We start from the raw sequence: 21,716 nt of genomic DNA, 5'->3' as shown, positions 1-21,716 counted from the left end.
ACCTCTTTCCTGGGGGCATGATATTTATCTTTGGGCAGCATTCTTTGTAGTCAGCCAAGCCTGAGGCTACAGAAAGTTAAGCAGTCATAGAAGGTTAAACAGAGTCCAATATTTCCCAGACAGTTTTCCTGTTGGAACTATAGTCCATCTCTGATTTCCCCTACAGCAAGTTGTAGAAGAAATAAGACATAGCCATGAGTCTCTTAACGATGGGGGTACATTTTGAGAACTATGTTAGAGGTGACATCACAGAGTGCACTTACGCAAACCTACATGGCTATATGGTGTAGCCTATTAGAGGAAGAAAAATAACTTTTCCTCTACTTTGCTGGGTTCTTGGCCGAGACATCCCTGTATTAAAAGACAGCTTAACAGGAGAAAGACAAAAGTTAACAACATGGGAGAGACTCTGGAAAACTGAGTAACTCATCAAAATGGCTGAAGCCACCACCTTAAATACTATCCTCAGCTGAAGAGAAAAGAAGATAATAGTGGTGGGGGGAGTCAGTTATGGGAGGTTACCTGGAAAAGCAGAGTAAACAAGGAAGGGTGAGGTTGTTACTCAGATTTTAGGTTTTAGTTTTCTGAATTGGTAAGAGTTTGCAGAGGTACGGAGGGAGCCACCCTTACAAATGGAGATTTCTCTTACAAATGTAAATCTCTTACAAGGGTAACTTCTACTTGGTTTTCATAGCTTATCCCACATCTGCTTTCTTAAAATTAACCAGGCTAAAATAATCCTTACGCCAAATAGACATTGTTTTTGGGTAACAAATTATATTCCCCTACAGCTACAAACCTGCACAGCATTTTACTCTATTGCATGCTGGAAGCAATGGTAATATAATAGTAAGTATTTGAGTAGTCCATTGAGCTACAATGTTAGGACGAGTTCTAAATCACAAGGGATAGGAATTTTTCAGCTCCATTATAATCTTACCATGGTATATATCAATATACCATGGTATATATCAATATAAGAAACATCCAAATCTGTGAGAATTTTTATGCGTTTATTTGAGCCAAACTGATGACAATTGCCACGAAGCAAAATCTCAAGGGATTGAGAAAATGTTGCAGAGAATGGCAATTTTGCACCTTCTTTTATACATTCAAATCAAAGGAGGAGGCATAAAGAGGGTTAATGAAATTAATTGGTGATACATTAGGGAGGCAGGAGAAAGCAAAGGTGGATATGTAGGTGGAATTTCTGGGATTAGATAAAAAGTAAAACGAAGAGGCAAATACTTCTTTTACATTGGTGGGTATAGGATAGTTAACAATAACATTTATAGCACATAGAGATGGTATGTGGCAGGAACAAGAAAACAGTAAGGAACCCTGTGGTCTTGAACTCTGGTGGGAGATTATGCCCTGAGGGGTCTGAAAAAAAAGGCATTACTCAGGCATGCCAAAGGTATGTTTATCTTAGATGCAAAAAGACAATAGACGGGCTCAGTTAAGGTAAAGATCGACCTTTGTTAAGGAAGATGCTGGGCAAGGACATGACTACCTGCCTTGACTCACTTTTAGTTAAGCAGTTTTAATTATAGATCATCCTATGTTGTTACTTTCAGTCTCTGAGTTTATTTATAAGACCTCCCCTGAGCTTATCAGGTTTAGTATATGATCCCTTCTTCATCTATATAGAGGTCATTTTGTTGACTAAAATGTCCTTATGTAGCACGTGACTACATTCGATCCTATTTTTAAAATAACTACTAAGACGCAAAAATAAATCTTACCTAGGATTTATTTTTGCAGAGAAGTGGTTTAAGCCAAAGGAGAAAGGTGGCAGCCGGAGAAGGGGAGGGGCAAGTTAAACTGCGCGTCCCACCAAGCCAGAGAGGCCCCTCGGCCAAGCGCCCCAATCCCCGCCCATTGGACGTAAGCCTTGTCCCAGACCTGTCCTCCGTACCTAGATCCCACCCCCAACCCTTTTCTCGGTTCCTCCGACCCAATCCCAGAGCCTAACCTCACCCCCTCAGGTAATTAAACTAGAATTTCTGCTTTGAGGTTGTATTTAGAGGGCTTCTACCTTCGGGCCACTGCGTGAAGCTTTCCTGGCCCTGAGGAGTGGGAGCCCATAGCTACTTCCGCTCCCAGCGGCCCGAAGACCGGAAGCGAAAGTGCGCTGGAGCCGCGGCAGCGGCGGTAGCGTTGGCCTTTGGAGGCTGCGCAGGGGACCCCAAGGCGTGCTGCGGTGGGAGTGTCTGTCGGCGGTTTGCAGGTGTGGTCTGGCCCCTCGGAGGCGCAGGGAGAGCGCGGAGAGGCCGGACGGCGTGGGACAGCTGCCCTGGCCGAGGTCCCTCCTTCCCCAGGTCGACCTGGGGCCGGGGCGCCCCACACCCCCGCGGCCCACTACCTCGCCCTCAGGTAACCCCCGTCCTGGCAGACCGGACTCATTCATCTATCCGAAGAGAAACGACGAAGTGCAGTCCACGTCCTGCAGCTCAGTAATAGTGACACCGGCCAGCCCCAGCCTTCACCCGTCCTCCCGTATTTGTAGGGTCCCACCCCATGGCCCTTATGCAAGATAACTGTTCATAAGCAATTCATGTTTTATTTAATAGTACTTCATATTATCTAGCTCTGCAATGGGAAAGTTAGGTCAAAGTCTATATGTGCAAGTTGATTTCAATGACTTGTCAGGTAAATTTTAAGAAAATGGAATGAATGCATCCTTTATCAAGGGATAGATTAAATGACGAGATTTTTTTTCTTTAATTTTTATTTTTTGGTGACTGATGATTTGCAGTTCCTGAACTTAGGACCCGTTAAGTTAGTTTCTGTTGCCTTTTCCTTTCATTTCTATTTCTTTAAAAAGGGCTTTTAATTTGTGCCTTTGTGAATACCAGTTTTTTTCACTGCGAGGTGAGGGTGTCTTAAGAAAAGCTGTTTTTCAATTATGTCAGAAGTCTTATCATCAAGGAAACGTAAGCAGCTCAGTTCTCTTCACTTGGGTTCAGTTACCCCGAGCCTGTAAATTCCTACAAAGCTTCAAAACACGTGGGACTCCAGGATAAAGGTGACATAGTTTTGTTAGTAGTAGGAATTGAGATTGAGTTGGTCATAAATGGGAAGTTTTCTTTTTTTTAATAATAGAGTTAAAGCTCTTTACTCAGAAATGAAAATGTTAATTCTGGAGGAAAATGAAACATTAGATTTCAATTCTATGAGCAAGATGTTTGTTTTTGAAAATAATACATGTCTCATCTTGCCTTTTTAGAAAGAATTAATGTTCCTTAAAGACATCTGAAATCTCTTGTGGATTGTGTTATACGAACAGACATTTTTAAATCATTTTTATATTGATTTTTGTGGTATTATGTTGTTTTGTGTGCCTGTATGTGCCTGTATTAGGCAGGTGTTGGCAAACTATGGACTGTGAGCCAAATCTGACCCAGTTTTGGGTTCTGTAAGTAGTTTTATTGAAACATTTTTTTATTTTTCATTTTTTAAATGTTTATTGATTTCAGAGAGAGAGAGAAACATTGATTGGTTGCCTCCCATACATGCCCCAACTGGGGATCAAACCTGTAAGCTAGGTATGTGCCCTCATGAGGCATCAAACCCCTAACCTTTGGTATATGGGACGACTCTAACCACCTGCGCCAAACTGGCCAGGACGTTTTTATGTGTTCTTTATGACTGTTTTCATGCTGCAACCACAGTTAAATAATTGGTATAGAGACTGCATGGCCCATAAATCCTAAGATATTTACTATCTGGCCTTGTACAGAAAACGTTTGCCAACCCCTAATATATAAAGTACTTAATATGCATCAAGTACTATGCCGGTGGCGGAATTTGGGGTCCTCAAAAAAGATACATATAGGCCTATACTTTGTTTATATCATGGTTGGAGAGAGAGGAAAAATCACCCAAATATAAAAATCACAACTGGATAAAAACAGTGGGGAAAGTAGAGGTTGTGAGAGGTATTTTGAAGTAATATGAGGACAAATGATTCTTCTGTTAGGTGAGAGGCAGTGGTAGAAATGGTCAGTAGTATAAATGGAAAGGTGGTGCGGGCCTTCCCCAGCCCAATGTATTGTTTATTGGGTTTTCACTTGGTGGACCAACAAAATGGAATGACCTGAGTTAAACCTCTGTTTGGTGTTCTGCTTCTACCCTCACCCCTTCTTATACTTGGTCTCCTATTGCAGGGAGGATGCCTACTGAGACCTTCAGTCCTGGTGCCGGTGTCATGGTGAGGGGTTGGAGAGCTGGAACGGCCGGGGGGTGGGTAATTACGGACTCTGAGCTCTGTCCCCTGTCTCCTCAGCATCAACGGACAAAGAAAGGGGAGGGGAAGTGTGGAGCACCTTCTGCCCGGCTCCAGGGGACCTGGCGACCTTTTTCAGTGCCTGACCTCTGGAGGGAGCTGGCTTTGGAGGACAGGCCCCAGGCCTACTTCCGGAACCTGACTGCAGAACGGGGCTCCTTTAGAGCTGGCTGCAGAGCTCCTCTAGGGCCATCCTTGCTCTCCCTTGTGAAACCCACTGTAAACACATGGCTGTAGAACTTTAACTTTAAACATATTAAAATCCAATGAAATTAAAAATCCAATTTCTCATTTGTCTGAGCTACGTTTCCCAAGTGCTCAGTAGCCACATGTGCTGGTGGCTGCCCTTTCAGCAATTGCAGACACAGAACATTCCCATCACCCCGGTGAGCTGACCTGGACAGTGCTGCTGTAGAGAATTGTGAAATTACAAGGCCATAAAGTTTCTCAGGAGTAACAGAAGTCCTATTTTTACCAGGCAGAAAAGATTACTAAGTGCTTATAGAAGTCTTGGGAGGGGACCTAGGGATGGCATGAAAATGAAGTGATCAAACCCAAACTTCCGATGCCATAAGAAAGGAGTTTAGGAAAAGCTCTCTAAGCTCAGAGTTACAGGCTCTGCCATCACTGGTCAGTGATGTGATAAAGAGAGCCAAAACTTTATTTTTGGATTTGTCTAAATGTTAAAAGAAATAAATATTTTTGGCTTGATGGGCCCTGTGATCTCTGTTGCAGCAACTGCTCAATTCTGCCTTGGTAGCACAAAAACATCCATGGAGATAGGTAAACACATGGGCATGGCTGTGTGCCAATAAAACTATTTATAAAGACGAATAGCAGGTGGGCTTTGCTGAGCCCTGGAATGGAGAGCGTTCCATGTCGCAATGTTCTTGTGCTGGATTTCCCTTCCCCAGCATGGTGGGGGTGGTCCTTGCTGAGTCAGGATACGTATGCTGTCTTAGGAATCAGTCACCTTTGAGGATGTGGCAGCAGGCCTCGTCCAGGAGTGGGCATTGCTGGATGGTGTGTGGAAGAACCTGTACAGATATGGAATACTGGACAACTGTAGGACCCTGGCTCCTAGGGGTAAGGCTGGCACTAAATGCTTAAATTCTGTATGCTTAAGCACCTGCAACATGACCACAAAGATACGGTGTAGGCTTCATGGTGTGTACCGTTCACTGGTTTCCACAGGGTAACAGAACGCCATCTGTTGCATTGACTTAATTCTTTCCATTGGCAGGACCTGCGTGGGTCTCATTGACCTTGGCTTTGGCTTTAGGGCTTAGAGAACATCAGCTCTGTGGGGGCAGAGAGGAGGGTGTTTGTGATTTGGGCCCTTGTTAAAGAGCTTCACTGAGTTTATTAGAAATTGGGTGTGGTCACTTTGAAGGATTGTACCATTCAGCATCTTGAGCTGAAGTCCATGTGGAAGCTGGGTGGCCATAGAAGCTGGATGGCCGATGGGAAGTGTTTGTTTTTCTCTGCAAGTCCTCCCTTACTCCCCAGCTCCCTCAGCGTGTATGTCTTTCTCTGTGAGCAGGGACACCACCATGCAAACCCAGGCTTGCCTCCCAGGTGGACCCAAGAGAAGAGTTGAGGGCAGCAGAACGAGGCACTCTCCATGCCATGGGTGTGGGTGAGTATCAGGTGATGCAGGGATCTTGTGACCCACCCTAGTATGGGGGCAGTGTGCAAGGAAGTGTCAGTCTTGGAGCATTTTAAAGGCTCTCTATTTTGAGGGAAAATAAAGCTATTTGGTGTGAGATTTCTCAAGGGAGTTTCTTGAGCTTTTCTTCTGTTTTTCACATTCTTGCTCTTTGGTCTCAGAAAAAGATATGTTCCAAATATCCTTTTTTTAAAAAAGGTTTTTTAAAAAATTACTTTATTTTTAAAGAGGGGGAAGGGAGGGAGAAAGAGAAAGAGAGAAACATCGATGTGGGGAGAAACATCAGTTAGTTGCCCCTTGCATGCCCCCAGCTGGGGACCTGGCCCGCAACCCAGCCATGTGCCCTGACTGGGAATCAAACAAGCAACCCTTCGGTTCTCAGGCTGGCACTCAGTCCATTGAGCCACACCAACCAGGGCCCAAATTTCCTTTATTGAAAAAATTGTAATATTCACAAACAACAAAATTCAACTATTTAAACTGTGCAATTCAGTGGCTTTTAGTATATTTACAAAATTGTGCAACTATCACCTCTACCTAACTCCAGAACATTTCCATCACCTCAAAATGAAACCTTATGCCTGTTACCAATCATTTTCCACCCCCACCCTGCCCGACTCCAGCCCTTGGCAGCCACTAATCTGCTTTCTGTCTCTATGGATTTTCCTGTTTTGACATTTCATATAAATGACACCATGCAACGTGTGGCCTTTGGTATCTCTCCTCCTTCACTCAGCATAATGTTTTCGAGGTTCATCCATGTTGTAGCATGTACCAGTATTTCATTATTTTTTTAAGGCTGAGTAATATTCCATTCAATGGATGGCCCATGTTTTGTTTGCCCATTCATCTGTTGTTGGACATTTGGGTTGTTTCTACTTTTTGGCATTGTGAATAGTGCTGTTATGAACATTCACGTACAACATTTTATGTGAATGTGTTTTCAGTTCTTTTGAGTATACTTGAGTGGAATTGCTGGATCATATGGTAACCCTATGTTTAACTTTTGAGGAACCGCCAAACTGCTTTCTAAAAACAGGTACACCATTTTATGTTCCCACCAGCAGTGGATGAAGATTCTAATTTCTTTACCTTCTTACCCACACAGATTACCCAATTCCTCTTTGAGTGGAACATTTTTATGTACATTCTTTGTCTAATTGCTTCTTACTTGTTTCTCTGATAGCCCTCTCTTTCAGTCTCATTTCCTATAGAATCTTTTGCAGGGAAAAATAGCCTTTCATTTCCCCCTTGTTCCTGTCACTCCCGAATTCCATACATAGCTCTACTCACTTTGCTCACTGACGCCTTCTTCCTTTTCAGTACCTCCCCAAGTTTAGGTCAATATTTTTATTTTTTTAAAGATTTTATTTATTTACTTTTAGAGAGAGGGGAAAGGAGGGAGAAAGAGAGGCAGAGAAACATCACTGTGTGAGATACATTGATCAGTTGCCTCTCACGTGCCCCCAACTGGGACCTGGCCTCCAACCTAGGCAGGTGGTCTTACTGGGAATCGAACCAGCAACCTTTTGGTTTGCAGGCTGGTGCTCAATTCACTGAGCCACACCAGCCAGGACAATATTTTAATTTTTTAAATTTATTTATATATATATTTATTTTTTATACATATATTTTTCCATTACCATTTAGTCCCCTTAGGTTAGTATTTTTAAAAACCTATTTTTTTCTTTGTCAATTTCATACCACTATTTCTTTCTGAAAAAAAAATTTCCTTCTTTTTTTTTTTTTTTCCACTTTACTTTAGACCAGGAATCTCAACCTAAACCCAAAGAGTCTACTCCTATGCAGGATGTTTTGGAGGAAAATTCATCCCACTCTTTGCAAATGGTAAGATTCACAGAGGGTGATCATTTATTCTTTCTCATTGGAGAAGGTGAGGAATATGTGAGTTGAACATGCACCCCAGGGCTGACATTTGAGCTAGGGCACGTCCTCAAGAGTGTCCCCTCACCACCCAGAGTCTGAGGGGACGCTGTGACTATAACTGAATACAGCTATTCACATAGGCTATGACTCATTAATTTGGGTAAATGCCAGCTGTTGCTCAAGACTCCTTCTTAGATGGTTCTCCCAAGTAAACATTTCCATCAATGTGAGTCAGACATTGATTGTGTGAAAGGTGATTTACTCTGCCACAATCATGAGAAACATGCTGTCTGTTAGGGAAGCTCCAGGAAGGTTACGAATGAGAGAAAGCCTGGTGGTGGAGCCTGCAGTGTCCTCAAAGGACTCATCCTGTGTAAACAGGGTGCACCTCTTAAAAAGCTGAAAACTTCCTCTGGTGGGAGCATCCCTGGGCGTGGCATGCATCCTGGGAGCTTTTTGTCATCATTCACCCTTTGCCAGGGGCAAACTCTGCCTGGAGAGAAGGCACCTGATGATTTAACTGCAGCAGGCAAGGCTTCTGGAGGAATGATACCTGGATGTGAACAAGAGAACCTACAGGAGAGAGGGCCAGTCTGATTTTAAAGAATGTGGGGAAGTTATCAGAGCCCAACAAGTGGATACTTGTTGAATGAAGGAATGAACAGATAGGTGTGGGTAAAGGCATCTCCAGGTCCCCACCGTCTCCTTGTCTTTTTTTCTTTTTTAAAGATTAGTTTTAGAGAGAGGGGAAGGGAGGGAGAAAGAAAGGGAGAGAAACATTGATTGGTTGCCTCTTGCATGGGCCCCAACTTGGGACCGAACCTGCAACCCGGACGTGTGCCCTGACTGGGGATCGAACTGGCAACTGACCTTTCACTGTGGGTGGACCATGGGAGGTGGGGAGAGTTCCACGATGGACAGGTCCTCTCTGGTTTCTGTGGCTCTTCCCTCCCAGCACGTGGCTCCAGCACCTTCGCAGAACTCCAGTCCAGCTCAGTAGTGGGCTTTGAGTGTGGGAGAAGAGGGGCCTCTCTTACTGCATCTAACCCCCAGGAAACAGGCGGTCACAGAATGTTCTGAGTGGGCAGAGGACATCCACTTCCAGACACATGTGGAGAAATCAAGTAGTTCATTCCTAAAGACACATAACCCTCAACTGGTCGAGCTGGATTTGGAGCTGAATCCAGGCTTAACTCCTGAGACCACCATCTCAGCCACCAGGATATACTGCCTGAGGTCACACAACCTGCCACTTGGTTGATGGTGCTGACTCTTCAGCTCGCCTTCTAAGCCATTCCTGTGTCATCAAGTCTCATCCTAATCACTGAGGCCGACCGTGGCAGTTCTGAGGTCTCCCTGTCGCATGGGAGCAAGTGCTAATGGCCAGGGCCAGACCGAGGCCCTGAAGCCTCCTTCGTGGTCAGCTAGGCCAGTGGAGGGACTGGGAATCGCTCGTAGAAGAGCCCTAAATTAGGAAACTGAGGAAGGGGTACCCCCAGGCTCAGTCTTCCTATGCCGCTTCCCTGCAACACCCAGCTCCTAGAGGCTGGGCACTTTTGTTCTTGGCTGGATCCCTAGTGTCCACGCTAACAGCGCTCAGTCAGTACGTTGAACAAGTAGGCTATACTCCTAAAAAGCTTATTATTTACGAAGAAGAATCTGTGTCAAAATTACTTAGATGAAAACGTTTGTCTCAAAATGTACCCATTAACTAATGGAGGTGACTGATGACAGAGAGGCCAGTGCCACAGACATTTTCTGACTCACATTTCTTCCACAGAGAGGGCTTGCCATGCCAATGGGGCCACACAGGGAAAGTGTCAGGTCAGTGAGGAGGTGAGGGAGGAGTTTAGGTCAGAGCCTGTATGGGGGTTTACCCAGGGTAGGATAAACAGGATTGGTGAGTTTGAATACTTCTGGGGGACTTTGGGCACAGGGGCTGCCCCTAGTTGTCTGGTACCCAGCCTGGGTGAGTTAGGGTGCGAGAGTATTGGTTTGCGTGAGAGGTGGCTAAGGAGGTGGTTCTGGGTGGCAGGGGAGATGTAAACAGCTGTGCCCGAGAGTTTGGCCCTTCGATGGATATCAAATAGGCAAATACAGACCATGGTTCATATTCAGGACCAATGGCTTCCAATCTTTCTGTGGTCAAATGTCTGGTAGTCCCTCTCAGGGCCTGTGGCCTAACCTCCATCCAGGGCCCCCCAGAACCAGAAAGGGGTCAGGTCCATCATGATCTGCCCTCAGACCCTTGGAGACCCTTGGTGGTGGCTGGTGCCCTCAGTGGAATAAAACAATCACCAGGTCTGGAACTGCCTGACCCATGTGCTCTGACTTCTGACTTCACCACCCCTAAATTGAGGGTCTCTGAGGCCGAGAACAGCCTCAGTGCTACCTATGTCCCTCTCAGCATTCACTACGCCTTATTTTTAGGAGCTGGGGCTCGACCTGAGGAAGGAGACCTGGTCCATGATGGGGGAGAGGGGGATACTTTCAACCCCAGAGGACCAGCCAGCTCTCTGGGAGTCGACTTGGCCTTCTGGATACACGGTAAGCCTGGGAGGTGGTTTGCTGCAGTGGCCTCGGCCAGTAAGGCCTGTGGTTCAGGGTTTTGCTGTTAATGAGGCTGGAAGGGAGAGAGCCATTCAGGGCCTGCTGTTGGGAACTGGGAACATGCTAGAGCCCCAGGCGTAGCTCCTGATAAGAACTGAACAGGCCCTGGAATTTCTGCATGGAAGGCAAACCTTGAAGATGTCAGGTGGCAGTAGTTACCTCCCTGGCCCTGCCTCTCTCGGTCCAGCCTGCCTGCCTGCCTTCGATCTTACTGTCCTCACACCGATCCTGTCTGTGGCCAGGAAACTATAGGAATGAGTGAGTCATATGATCTGAGGGCTCCACGAGGAGTGTCCAGGGTGGTGACTAAGAGTATTTGAGAGGGACACTTTAGGGTGTGCCCCATCCCGAGAAGAAGAGGCCTCCTACCTGCCCCTACCTATTACCTTCCCTCAGGAACCTGTTGCATTTACTTCCCACCCACCACCGAGTCCTAGAGCTTTCCCGCCAAACTGTACCCTGCCTCTGACTGCCCCTCCTGTCCCCACTGTCACCACCCTGGCCAGATTCACCATTAGTCCTGAACGCCCCACCCACCCCAACCGGGACTGCTCCCAATAGCCTCCTGCTTCCAAGGTCCGCCCTGGACACGGAGGCCAGAGGCATCCCTTAGAGGGTGCAAGTCACGTCAGACTCCCCAGGGAGCAGCCCCCGGTAGAGCGGCGTTCAAGTCCTTCCTCCCACAACGGGGTGTCCTTCCGGAGAGGACTGTCTAACTCCCCCGATTGGCGCGGGTCCACCCCGCACCCTCCCTCTACCCCCAGCCTGCTGGCTCCCCTGCCCGCGGGGCCCCGGAGTCTCCTCCCGCTCTGGGGCCCCTCCGCTCTAGCCTGCCAGGAGTTGCAGTCCTTGCAGAATTCGGTAGATCTGGGCTGGTAACCAGGGCATGTCGTTTTACCAGTATGTTCCCCAAATGAGGACCCGCCATGCAAAGTCAGTCAGAGCGAGCAGGTGTGAGCGGATCCCATGGACCACCGTGCGACTCTAACCTGTCCCTGTCACTCTGTCCAGGGGCTGAAGGCGGCTGTGCAGGCTCAAAGGGTGGCCGCACCGGACCCTGCACTGGGCATCCCAGACCCCCGGGTGGCCAGGGGTCCCGGTGAGTGAGTACCGGGTGGAATCACAGTCGGAGGGCCTGGCTTTCCTGGGGGACTCGCGTCCGCAGCCTTCGTTTCCTCTGACTGCAGGCAGTGCCCGGCCCCTTTGGGAGAGGATGCGTAAGAGCCTCTCGTGACCTGTGCGTTCCAGGGGAAGGCACTTTCAGGATCCTCAGCTTCTCTGTTTTGGTGGGTCCCAGATCCTTCTGTTAAGAAAGAGCAGGCCCAACTCCTCTGTGGCAAAAGGCCAGACCTCTCTCGGGAGAGATTAAATTCTTCAGTGCACCAATATGACGGTGGCGGAGATTCGGGTTGAATTCACTATACGTGGCACATGTTTTAACCGAACTTTAGGAAAATGAGGTTCAAAGGCACATTTACTGAGAAGTAGGGAAAAAATTCTGGAGGACCAGTAACACCTTAACTTTTAAGTCCAAGCTCTGGATTAGATCTTAATTGCTAGATCATTTAGTTTGTACAGAGGTGCTGTTTGGAGAAGGTTTGGAGAGAGTATTTGAGGCCTGGGAACAGCCTCTGGAAAACCCCTCCCTCAGGGGCAGAGAGAGCCTGGCGTGCGGAAGGGCGCACGGCCGTCTGTGGGAAGGGGCGGCCAGGGACGTGGGGAGAGTGGGATGAGCTGCCCGAGAGGGAGGGGGCTGCAGAGCATTCTGGGCCTGGGAGCGTGGCGGGAGGACCCTGGCTCACATCCTAAGGCTTCTGGGAGCTAGGGTCACATTGAGGTGAGTGGGCCACGCACCTGTGGTTCTAACTGAGCCCTCCAGCACCTGGTGGGCGTGAGCGGTGGTCGAAGGCCGTCGGGAATGCAATGGTGGCGGCCCAGACTTGGGGTGAGTATGGAGTGGATGTGGTGGGGGCCCCAAGACCACTCCCAGGTTTGATGACTTACTGGGAGGGCTCGCAGGGCGCACCACACAGCTGTACGCATGGCCATGGTTTATTGTAGGGAAAGGACACAAAGCAAAAGCTGCCAAGGGAAGCAGTGCATGGGGTGAAGACTGGAAGGAACCAGGCACAAGCTTCCAGAGCCCTCTCCCAGCAGATTCACACGGGATGCACTTAATTCCTCGCAACGTGCTGGAATAACGCGTGTGAGGGCTTGTCTGCCAGGGAGACTCAGTAGAGACTCAGGACCAGGGATTTCACTCAAGCTGGGCACGTGTGCGCGCTCTGACTCCTAGATGGAGAGCAGGCATGGAGCACAGACTGCGTTGTATGGACAGTTTAAGCAGAGTGACCTCTTCTCATCAGTTAGGGCAGTGGGAACCCTCTTGAAGTCCAGGTTCCAGACACCAGCCAATGTCCAGCCCTGTCACCAGCCTAGCTAAGGAACACAGTCCGGCCTGCTGTGTTCACTCCCATCCGCACAGTCGGTAAGCACGGAACAGTCATTGTAAGACATGAAGGAGGTCAAGTTGAGACAATTCCTGTGTCTATACATTTACCAGATGATCCAGAGCATTTATGTGCCAAGATAGTGCAGGGGACAGGGTTGTAGCATCTAATTCACGAGGAAGTGACATGTAAGTGGATCCGATAGGGAGGGTGGTGTGATGTCGCACAGCCATGGCGAGGGCTGGGCCGGGAGGAAAGGAAAAGGGTGGGTGGGGTTGGTGAGAGGTGGGCGCTTCGTGTAGAGAGGCCACTGCTGCTTTTTTTGGATTAGCTGTTGGGGTGTGTAGAGTGTCAGAGAGAGGTGAGATTTCTTTTCTGAGGCAGGGACACTGGAAGAGGAACAGGCTGAATGCATGTTTTTTGGGGGGGCAGTAAAACAACAGAAATTTGTATCTCACGGTTCTGTGGGCACAGAAGTTGGATATTGAGGTGCCGGCAGGGTCATGCTTCCTGTGAAATCTGGAGCTGGGGTCCTCCCTTGCCTCTCCCGGCCTCTGGTGGCTGTGGCCTCCTTGGTGTTCCTTGGCCTGTAGACTCATCAGCCCAATCTCTGCTGTGTGGCCACATGGCCGACTCCCTGCTTGTGCCCAATTCTGTGTCTCTCTTCCTTTTTTGGAAGGACACCGGTCATTGGATTGAGGGCCCACTTTACTCCACTGTAACTTCATCCTAACTCATTACATCTGCAAAATCCCTGTTTTCATTTAAGGTCACATCCTAAGATACCAAGAGTTAGAACTTCCTCTTATATTGGGGAACACATTCCAACCCATCACAGTCTACCCTCGTGTTCCCTCAAATTCATGTCCTCCCCACATGCAAAGTACATATACATGATCCCAACATTCCTCAAATTGTTTTCCCATTCCGGCATCAATCCAAGTCTAAAATTTCATCTAAATCTCATCAACTCAGAAACTTACAGATTTCATCATGCAAATCATCCAAATCAGGTATGAGAGTTAGACTCAGGGTGTGGTCTAGTCTGGGGCCAACTGTCTCTCCATCCGTGAACCTGGGAAAGCAGAGAAGGACATCTCTGCGTCCAGACACAAGAACAGAACAGGCTTAGGACGGACAATTCCATTTCTCGTGGGAGAGAAGAAAGGGGTCCTGGGTCCCAAGCCAGTTCAAAACCCAGCGGGGCGAGGTCAAGGCCGAGAAGAACCCTCTGAGGCTCGGGGCTCTGCCCTCCGCCTGCTGGGGCGACAGCCCTGCCCTCTGGCTCGTTCTGGATATTCCATCGTGTTCCCCAGATAGGCAAGTGGAGAGAGTGGAGCCGAGGGTTGGGTGCCTGGGGCTGGGGTTCTGGTGCGAGTGAGCCTGGGGATCTGGGCCTTGTGAAGTAGAGCTGGGAACTGATGCCCCGAGGGGCAGGTTGCCAGCTGAGGCAGAGGGGACTGAGGGGTGAGAAGAGGAAGGCCTGCCACCCGGGGAAGAGAGCCGGAGGCGAGATGAAGAGAAGCTTCTACGAAAGACCGAGATGGGGGCTGGGTGTGTGGGCGGTGTGTGTCCCCGTGAGTGTGTGCACAGAGGTGTGTACACACGTGGTCACTCACCGTCAGGGTGGACAGTCCTTTGGAGTCTGCGTGAGCTCGCTGGGCCTCACAGCTCTCTTCTCCTCTAGCCCTGCCTGCTCGGTCCCTTGCGTGGCTGCAGGAGGAGAACGTGGAGGAAGAAGCTGTGGTTCCCAGGGTGCCATCCACCTGTGTACAGGTAAGGAAGAGATCCTTGTTGCTTTTCTTTCTTGATTTGCGCCTTTTCCCCTTCCCATGGCCTGGAACTTCTCGACCCCACAGGGCTGTTGTCCGGGCAACAGGCTCTGGGCCTCTCGCAGTGGGTGCAGGGCAGACCAGGTGGTGACATCGCCCCCAGTCAGACCTTCCTCAGGCTGTCATATGCCAGGTGCTGCTGAGTTTCAAGAGGGAAAACAAGGCAAGGGTTGAGCTGTCCTGGTTTCATAACCTTTACGGTCTCCTCCTGGAGCAAACCTCTCTCTCTTGCCTTCAGTTGGCTCAGGTCTGCTGGACCCCGGGGCTGGAGGGGAATAAAACTGCAAAGGCTTCCTGGCTAGTTGTCCACAGCTAAGTCCTGTCACGAAGTTGAGGTCCTTTGACGCTATGCCTCTGGATGCTATCCCTGTGTGAGAGAAGAGTTCTCGTTTTGAGGCCTACGCCAAAAGGCCAATTCTGAGGAAGCTCGGAGCCCCATCTGAAAATCCTCCGCATGTCGCTTCCCTTCCCCGGGCTTGCCAGCCCCCGTCACCCTCTTGAGTATCGGCAGAGGTGGCCTCTGACTGAGCCTGGTGGGTGTGCATTTTAGGAAGCAATCACCTTTGCAGATGTGACCGTGCTCTTCACCCTGGAAGAATGGAGGTTTCTAGACTCTGCGCAGAGAAGGCTGTACAGAGACGTGATGCTGGAGAACTACAGGAACCTGGCCTCAGTGGGTAAGGCTGGTCTCATTGCTTCATGTACACACTCAGCGCAGCAAGTGTGGGTTCCTGGAACTGAGAGGTGAAAGGACAGAGAAGTCCTGCCATCATGGTGCTTATAGTCTAGTGGCTTCCCCGTGGAAATGAAGGTCTGTCTGCTGTGTTAGGGTCTCAGACACATCCCTGAGTAAGGCCCTAGGTTTTGGGGCCCAGAATGTTGCACTGTCCTCGGGGACCAGTGAGGGAGCTTCGTTCTTAGTGGAAGAGCTGCGCTGTGCCCATCAGGATTTTGGCATGTTCATTTCACTATTCTCCCAGGTGTCCCTAAAGACTGCAGACTGTCATTCCTGATTTTGGGACAAGTGCAGTCTGCTCACACCGTGTGTCTTCTCCCACAAGCAGGAGGTCAACTATGCACACTCAGTACCTTTTCCTATTTGGAGCAAAGAGAAACAGTGTGGACCACTGAGAGACATATCTTGCCAGAAGACCGAAGAGGTGAGCCCCAGGCAGGTCATGGCAATGCCAGCTCTGATCGGTCAGGTGAATGTTAGATTTGGAATGTGTCAGTAAGGGAAATGCTTTCAACATCTGTGACAGAGAAGGCTGTCGATTGAGCTTCCTTAGTGAGTTTTACTTTTTTCCCCTTTCCCCTTTTGTCTTTTTATCTCTGATACTTTACAGTGGTTTCACTGAATGATTTATCCTACCCTCTCTTCACAATCTGCATTTCCATTTGAATTTCTATTTATATAGTTCATCCACTTTCTCCCTTCTCTGTACACTTAATGTTTTTCCTCCTTAATTCATTTCAGAACCCCAACTTCAATCCCAAGAGTCCTTTCTTAAACAAGATATTTTTGCAGAGATTCCATCCATTGTTATGCAAAAGGTAAGATACACAAAGACTATTCTTGGTCCTCTATGATAGGAAAAATCTGGGTTTGTTGTTGTTTAGAAAAACAGCACTAGAAGCTAGAGAGAGATTGAAGGCAAGGGGTGCTCACCAAGGAAAAAGCTATTTCTTGGAAGAGAGTCTGCAAATGTCGTGAAGTGAGAGAAAACTTGAAACACAGATCAAGATGCATATTCCCGGAGTTCTCACACCTAACCATGTTCTTATGGGGCACATACATAGTGCATTTAAAACTTAGTAAAACTGTAACTGACAAGCTTGGTGGGTTCGTTTGGTGTGAGAGATAACTGATTGATATTTCTCTCCCTCTCTTTCTCCCTCCTTCCCCTCTAAAAAGAAATGTATGAATGAATGAATGAATGAACAAATAAACTTATTGTAGCCTTAAATGATTCAGAAAAAGTCTATATCTAAGAAGCCCTGTGAAAGTAATGAAAATGATAGCTTTTTGAGGCATCGCATCCACTTGACAGAACTTATGGTAGATATAGTACAGACATGTTCAGCTGTAGTTCAGCTGTAGAAATGTCTTGATTTTGGTACGCAGTTCACTTGGAGAAGAATTTTGATTGTAATGAAGTCTTTGCTCTTTGCATTTTCCTCATTTGACGGGAGCAGCCTCCACCTGGAGGAAACTTCTGCTGTTATAATGAACTTGGGAAACCCTTCACCAGCATTAAACAGCTTTTTCAGTATGAGAGAATTCATGCTGGAGAAAACCTCTATGAGTGCCAAGGTGGTGAGAAAACCTTCCAGACTACTCAACTAATAGTGGGTGAGAAGATTCTTAGTGGAGATAAAACCTACGCCTGTAACAAATGTGAAAAATCCTTCAAATACAGCTCGGACCTTACCAGGCACGAGAAGACCCATACCTCAGAGAAGTGCTTTGAATGTCAAGAGTGCAGGCACGCCTTCAAGTACTCCTCAAATCTGCGGCGTCACATGAGGACTCACACAGGAGAGAAGCCCTTTGAGTGTAGTGAGTGTGGGAAAACCTTCACGAGGAACTTCAACCTGATTTTGCACCAGAGAAACCACACAGGTGAGAAGCCCTATGAGTGTAAGGACTGTGGGAAAGCTTTTAATCAGCCGTCCTCTCTGAGGAGCCATGTGAGAACTCACACTGGAGAGAAGCCCTTCAAATGCAGTCAGTGCGGGAAAGCCTTCAGGGAACATTCATCCCTGAAGACTCATCTGCGGACTCACACGAGAGAGAAACCATATGAATGCAACCAGTGTGGGAAGCCCTTTCGGACGAGCACTCATCTGAACGTTCACAAGAGGATCCACACGGGGGAGAAACTTTATGAGTGTAAAACGTGTGGTCAGGTGTTGAGTCGTCTCTCAACTCTGAAGAGTCACATGCGAACCCACACTGGAGAGAAGCCCTACGTGTGCCAGGAGTGCGGGCGAGCCTTTAGTGAACCTTCGTCCCTGAGGAAACACGCGAGGACCCACACTGGCAAGAAGCCCTATGCGTGTCAGGAATGTGGGCGAGCCTTTGGCCAGTCCTCACACCTCATCGTACACGTGAGAACCCACAGTGCAGGGAAACCCTATGAATGTGATCAGTGTGAGAAAGCCTTCAGGCACAGCTCTTCACTTACCGTGCATCAGAGGACTCACACCAGGAGAGAAAATGTGAGAAATGGAGGCCTGCCTTTATCAGTGTCACATTCGTTTGGTGGGCTCCTTGCTAATTAACTTCCAGTTTGTGAAAAGAGAAGCATTTGGGCCTATGATCATCTCTCATAGTACTCGTTTTGCTACATCACATGTTTTGGTGCCGAATTTCATTTTTGCTTGATTTTCAATATTGTCTTAGTTGCCATTATCATTAAATCTTTGACACATGACTTATTTGGAATTAGGTTTTAAAACAGCTGTACATGGTCATATTTTTGGAGAAGTTTAATTACTTATACTAGAACACATAAATCTTATGAGTTGGATGAGTTTGACATAAGTATACATATAGGTAACCAACACCCCATTCATGATATAAAACATTTCTGTCATCCTGGAAAGTTCCTGCATATACTGGGAGTTTTATAGTTGCTGGCTTATACTTTAATTACATTGTTAGCGGAGTATGTGGTCTTTGTTTTATTGAATCTTAGCTATTCAGATTTGCTTTTGGTCTAGTATGGCATATTCTACTAGTTGCCTACCAAAGCTGCCCCTCTTCCTTACAATGAAACTTAGGTGTCTTTAGTCCAGATTGGTAACGTACACTATGAAAACCCTCCATCTCCCAGCCCTTCTTGCAGCTGGAGGCAGCCACGGCCCCAGTTCAGGTCAGTACAAGAGGTAGCTGGATGTGACTCCTGGGAAAGAGGTTAGAGAGGAGTGGTTTCATGGAACCAGATCCATCCACTTGGCTTCCATGAAAACAGACATGCTGTCCAGAATAGGGGGGCCATCCTGGGACCATGAGGAGAGAAGCCACAGGCTAAAGAGAGAGGGCCAGGGGTCACAGCCATTCTGGTTTCCCAGCTGGAGTCTTTATGTGTCTGCACCAGCCCTGCACTGTTCATCTCTGAACATCTTAGTCGGTAAAAAGGATGCACTTCTTACTGGTATGTGACATGGGCCCTTTGGAGGAGGGAGGTGGACTGGGGAGGGCAGGGAGGGGCTTATTCCAGTTGAATACAGTTTCTAACTGATACACTTAGTACACAGTCAGTTTGTGTAGTGCTTCGTGGGTGGCTGAAATCAATGTATTTTACATGTCTACTAAATAGAGCATATTATTGGTGTTTCAAAATCTTTTGCGCCTTAATTAACATTGGTCTCTGTCTTAGCTCAGGCTGGTATAACAAAAATACCAAAGACTGGGTGGCTTATAAACAACAGAAATTTATTTCTCAGTTCTGGAGCCTGAAAGTCCAAGTCAGAGTGCTGGCAGATTTAGTTCCTGTTGAGAACCTGCTTCCTGCTTCCGAGATGGTCAGCTTCTCTCTTTGTTCTCACATAACAGGAGTGAGGGAGCTTTCTGAGGTCCCTTTTATAAGGAAATAATCCCAACCGCTAAGGGGTCCACACCCATAACTATCACTACCAAAGGCCCCACCTCTAGATACCGTCCCATTGTGGTAGGCTTTGTATGTGAAGTTTGGGGGACTTACACATTCAGTCATTGGAGTCTCTGATCTATCTTTTATTGAAAGAGCTATGTTGAATTTTCCTACCATGATTGTGGGTTTCTGAATATATCTTGTAATTTTGTCAGTTGTTAATTTTATATCTTAAAGCAATGAAAATAAAAGCAATTTAAAAAATTTTTTATTTTTTTAGACATAGTGGAAGGGAGGGAGAAACATCAATATGCATGGGAAACATTGACCACTTGCCTCTTGCACACCCCCAACTGGGGACCTTGCCTGCAGTGCAGGCATGTGTCCTGACCAAGAATCGATCCTGCGACCTTCAGATTTGCAGGACAATTCCCAGCTCTCTGAGCCAAACCAGTCATTGCTGATTTTTGATATTTTACAAGTTTCTAGCAAATTCTTTCTTAAATGACCATCTTTCTCTCTAGCAATGAATACTGAATCATTCATCATCATAATCGGAAGTAATTATTTAGAGCTTAATATTAATTGATAGTATTTCCTTAAGCTTTGTATCTTTTGAGTTATTTAGTCCCCACAATGATACTGAGGGAGGTTCTTTATTGTCTTCAAATCACGGATGAGGAGGTTGAGGCCTGGCAGGAGGAGGTGAATTAACTGAGGTCATGCAGGTGGTAAGTGACAGAGTCTGGCTCCAAGGTACACCCTCTCCACAGTGCTTTGCCCAAGGAGGCTATTCTTCACTTTTACCCGTCCTCACAGAGGTCTGTTTTTATGTTTTAAATGAGGTATAACTTATGAAACAGCTCATCAATTTTAGTGCACACCTTGATGAATTTTACACATGTCTGTGCCACCACATGAAGATATGAAATATTTTGTCTCCCAGTTGGTGAGCCCCGTCCCTAGAGGTCACCCGTATTCTGAGTTCTAGCACCGTAGATTAATCTTTCCTGCTCACAGAAATGAAACCTCACCGTACGCTCTCTTGTCTGTTTTTTACCTTAGTATATAGTGTCCATGAAATTTATCTTTGTCACATTATAAGTAGTTGATTCTTTATAAAAATTGCTGTGTAATTTTCCATCATCTGAATATTCCAGAAAGTTAAAATTCTACTCTTTATGGACATTTGGGTTCTTTCCAGGTTGTACTGTTGTGAATAAAGCTGCTGTGAATGTTCTAGTGCAAGTCTTTCTGTGGTCATGTTCTCCTTTCTCTTGGGTATAAACCTAGGACAGGCACTGCTGGGGCATTGGGCAGGCATGTCTGTAGCTTGAGTGGATACTGCCAGACAGTTTTCCAAAAATGGTTCATACGCTTTATACTTCCATCATCAATGAATGAAAGTGTTACTGCTATGCATTCTCAACAACACATGCTACTGTCAGTCAGTGCATTTTTAGCTATATTAGTAAGTTGTTTCCTGTGTTGTAATTCACAATTTTTTGAAGGTTTATGAATAATGCTGTAGATGGTTGCAATGATTTCTTCCATTCTTCTATGGACATCTTTTTTTCAAAGTACCTCTTCTGCACCTGTCAGGAGTTGGAGTTTATTTCTTTACTCCTTGAATATAAGCTTGATCCCATGGTTTTGGCCAATGGAACGTTATTGAATAAGATGGAAACAGAAACTTGGAAAATGCACATTGGGGTTTGCCCTGTTTTAGCTGTGGTTAAGACTCTTGAGAGCAAGGTGTGAAGAAGCCTGGGTCAGCCTCCTAACTAGAGGCCACAGGGAGAGCGGGCTCTTGCTGGTGGTCAGCACCTACCACCAGTCATGTGAGTGAAGCCACCTTTGATCCTCTGGCCCCAGGCAAGCCACCAGGTGACTAAAGTTGATGAGTGACCCTAGGTGAGGCCATGAGAACTGCCCAGCTGAGCTCAACTCAGATTGCTGATTCACAGGATCATGACTACATGAGGTGGTTGTGTCAGGATAGAAAACTATGGAAGTTTGTATCAGAAGGAGGATGCTGCTGTAACAAACTGTGGCATAGACTTTAGAATTTGACAGCAAGAAAGCAGCTGAAAAGGAGTGAAGACACTTAATGGCTGGAAATGGTGAAGAAACTGCTTCTGGAGTTTAGGAAAAGGCGACGTGGCAGGGGAACCACTGGCAAAAATGTCGCCTGTGGTAACGTGGAAAAGAGAACATGCACTTGATGACCGTGTGGATCTGGCTGAGGGGAGGCTTCCTCCCAGCTCCGGCCCTGCGCCCCGTCTTCCTCACGAGGGCCTGGTGGTGGCCAAGCAGAGCCTGTAAGCAGGTAAGAACTCGCGCGCCATCTGAGGCTCTGTCTCTCTCCTCTTACAGCAGCCT

The 21,716-nt window shown here is 47.2% G+C and overlaps 1 protein-coding gene across 1 annotated transcript; it reads left to right on the top strand.

The window, feature by feature from the left end:
• Positions 1-2,123: 2,123 nt before the first annotated feature.
• Positions 2,124-18,881, top strand: ZNF333 (zinc finger protein 333). Its single transcript, XM_054562162.1, has 13 exons — positions 2,124-2,376; positions 4,170-4,213; positions 5,251-5,374; positions 5,832-5,927; positions 7,723-7,805; positions 10,275-10,531; positions 11,219-11,315; positions 11,466-11,553; positions 14,592-14,680; positions 15,287-15,413; positions 15,798-15,896; positions 16,214-16,290; positions 16,933-18,881. Exons 2-13 carry the CDS (start codon positions 4,175-4,177, stop codon positions 18,019-18,021), a joined length of 2,265 nt encoding a protein of 754 aa, XP_054418137.1. The 5' UTR covers positions 2,124-2,376; positions 4,170-4,174; the 3' UTR covers positions 18,022-18,881.
• Positions 18,882-21,716: the final 2,835 nt, after the last annotated feature.

This window comes from Pteronotus mesoamericanus, unplaced genomic scaffold (assembly GCF_021234165.1).
Source record: "Pteronotus mesoamericanus isolate MK-2021 breed Mesoamerican mustached bat unplaced genomic scaffold, CSHL_Meso_final scaffold_636, whole genome shotgun sequence".
Classification (NCBI taxonomy): Eukaryota; Metazoa; Chordata; class Mammalia; order Chiroptera; family Mormoopidae; genus Pteronotus; species Pteronotus mesoamericanus.
The sequence above is the reverse complement of the archived record's forward strand: the minus strand, read 5'-3'. Positions and strand labels throughout refer to the sequence as shown.

Excerpts from the sequence above, each read along its gene's own strand:
- ZNF333 (XM_054562162.1), top strand. The coding sequence starts at position 4,175 with ATGCCTACTGAGACCTTCAGTCCTGGTGCCGGTGTCATG. Across the intron at positions 4,214-5,250 it reads GTCCTGGTGCCGGTGTCATG|GAATCAGTCACCTTTGAGGA; the intron begins GTGAGGGGTTGG and ends ATGCTGTCTTAG. Across the intron at positions 15,897-16,213 it reads CTTGCCAGAAGACCGAAGAG|AACCCCAACTTCAATCCCAA; the intron begins GTGAGCCCCAGG and ends AATTCATTTCAG.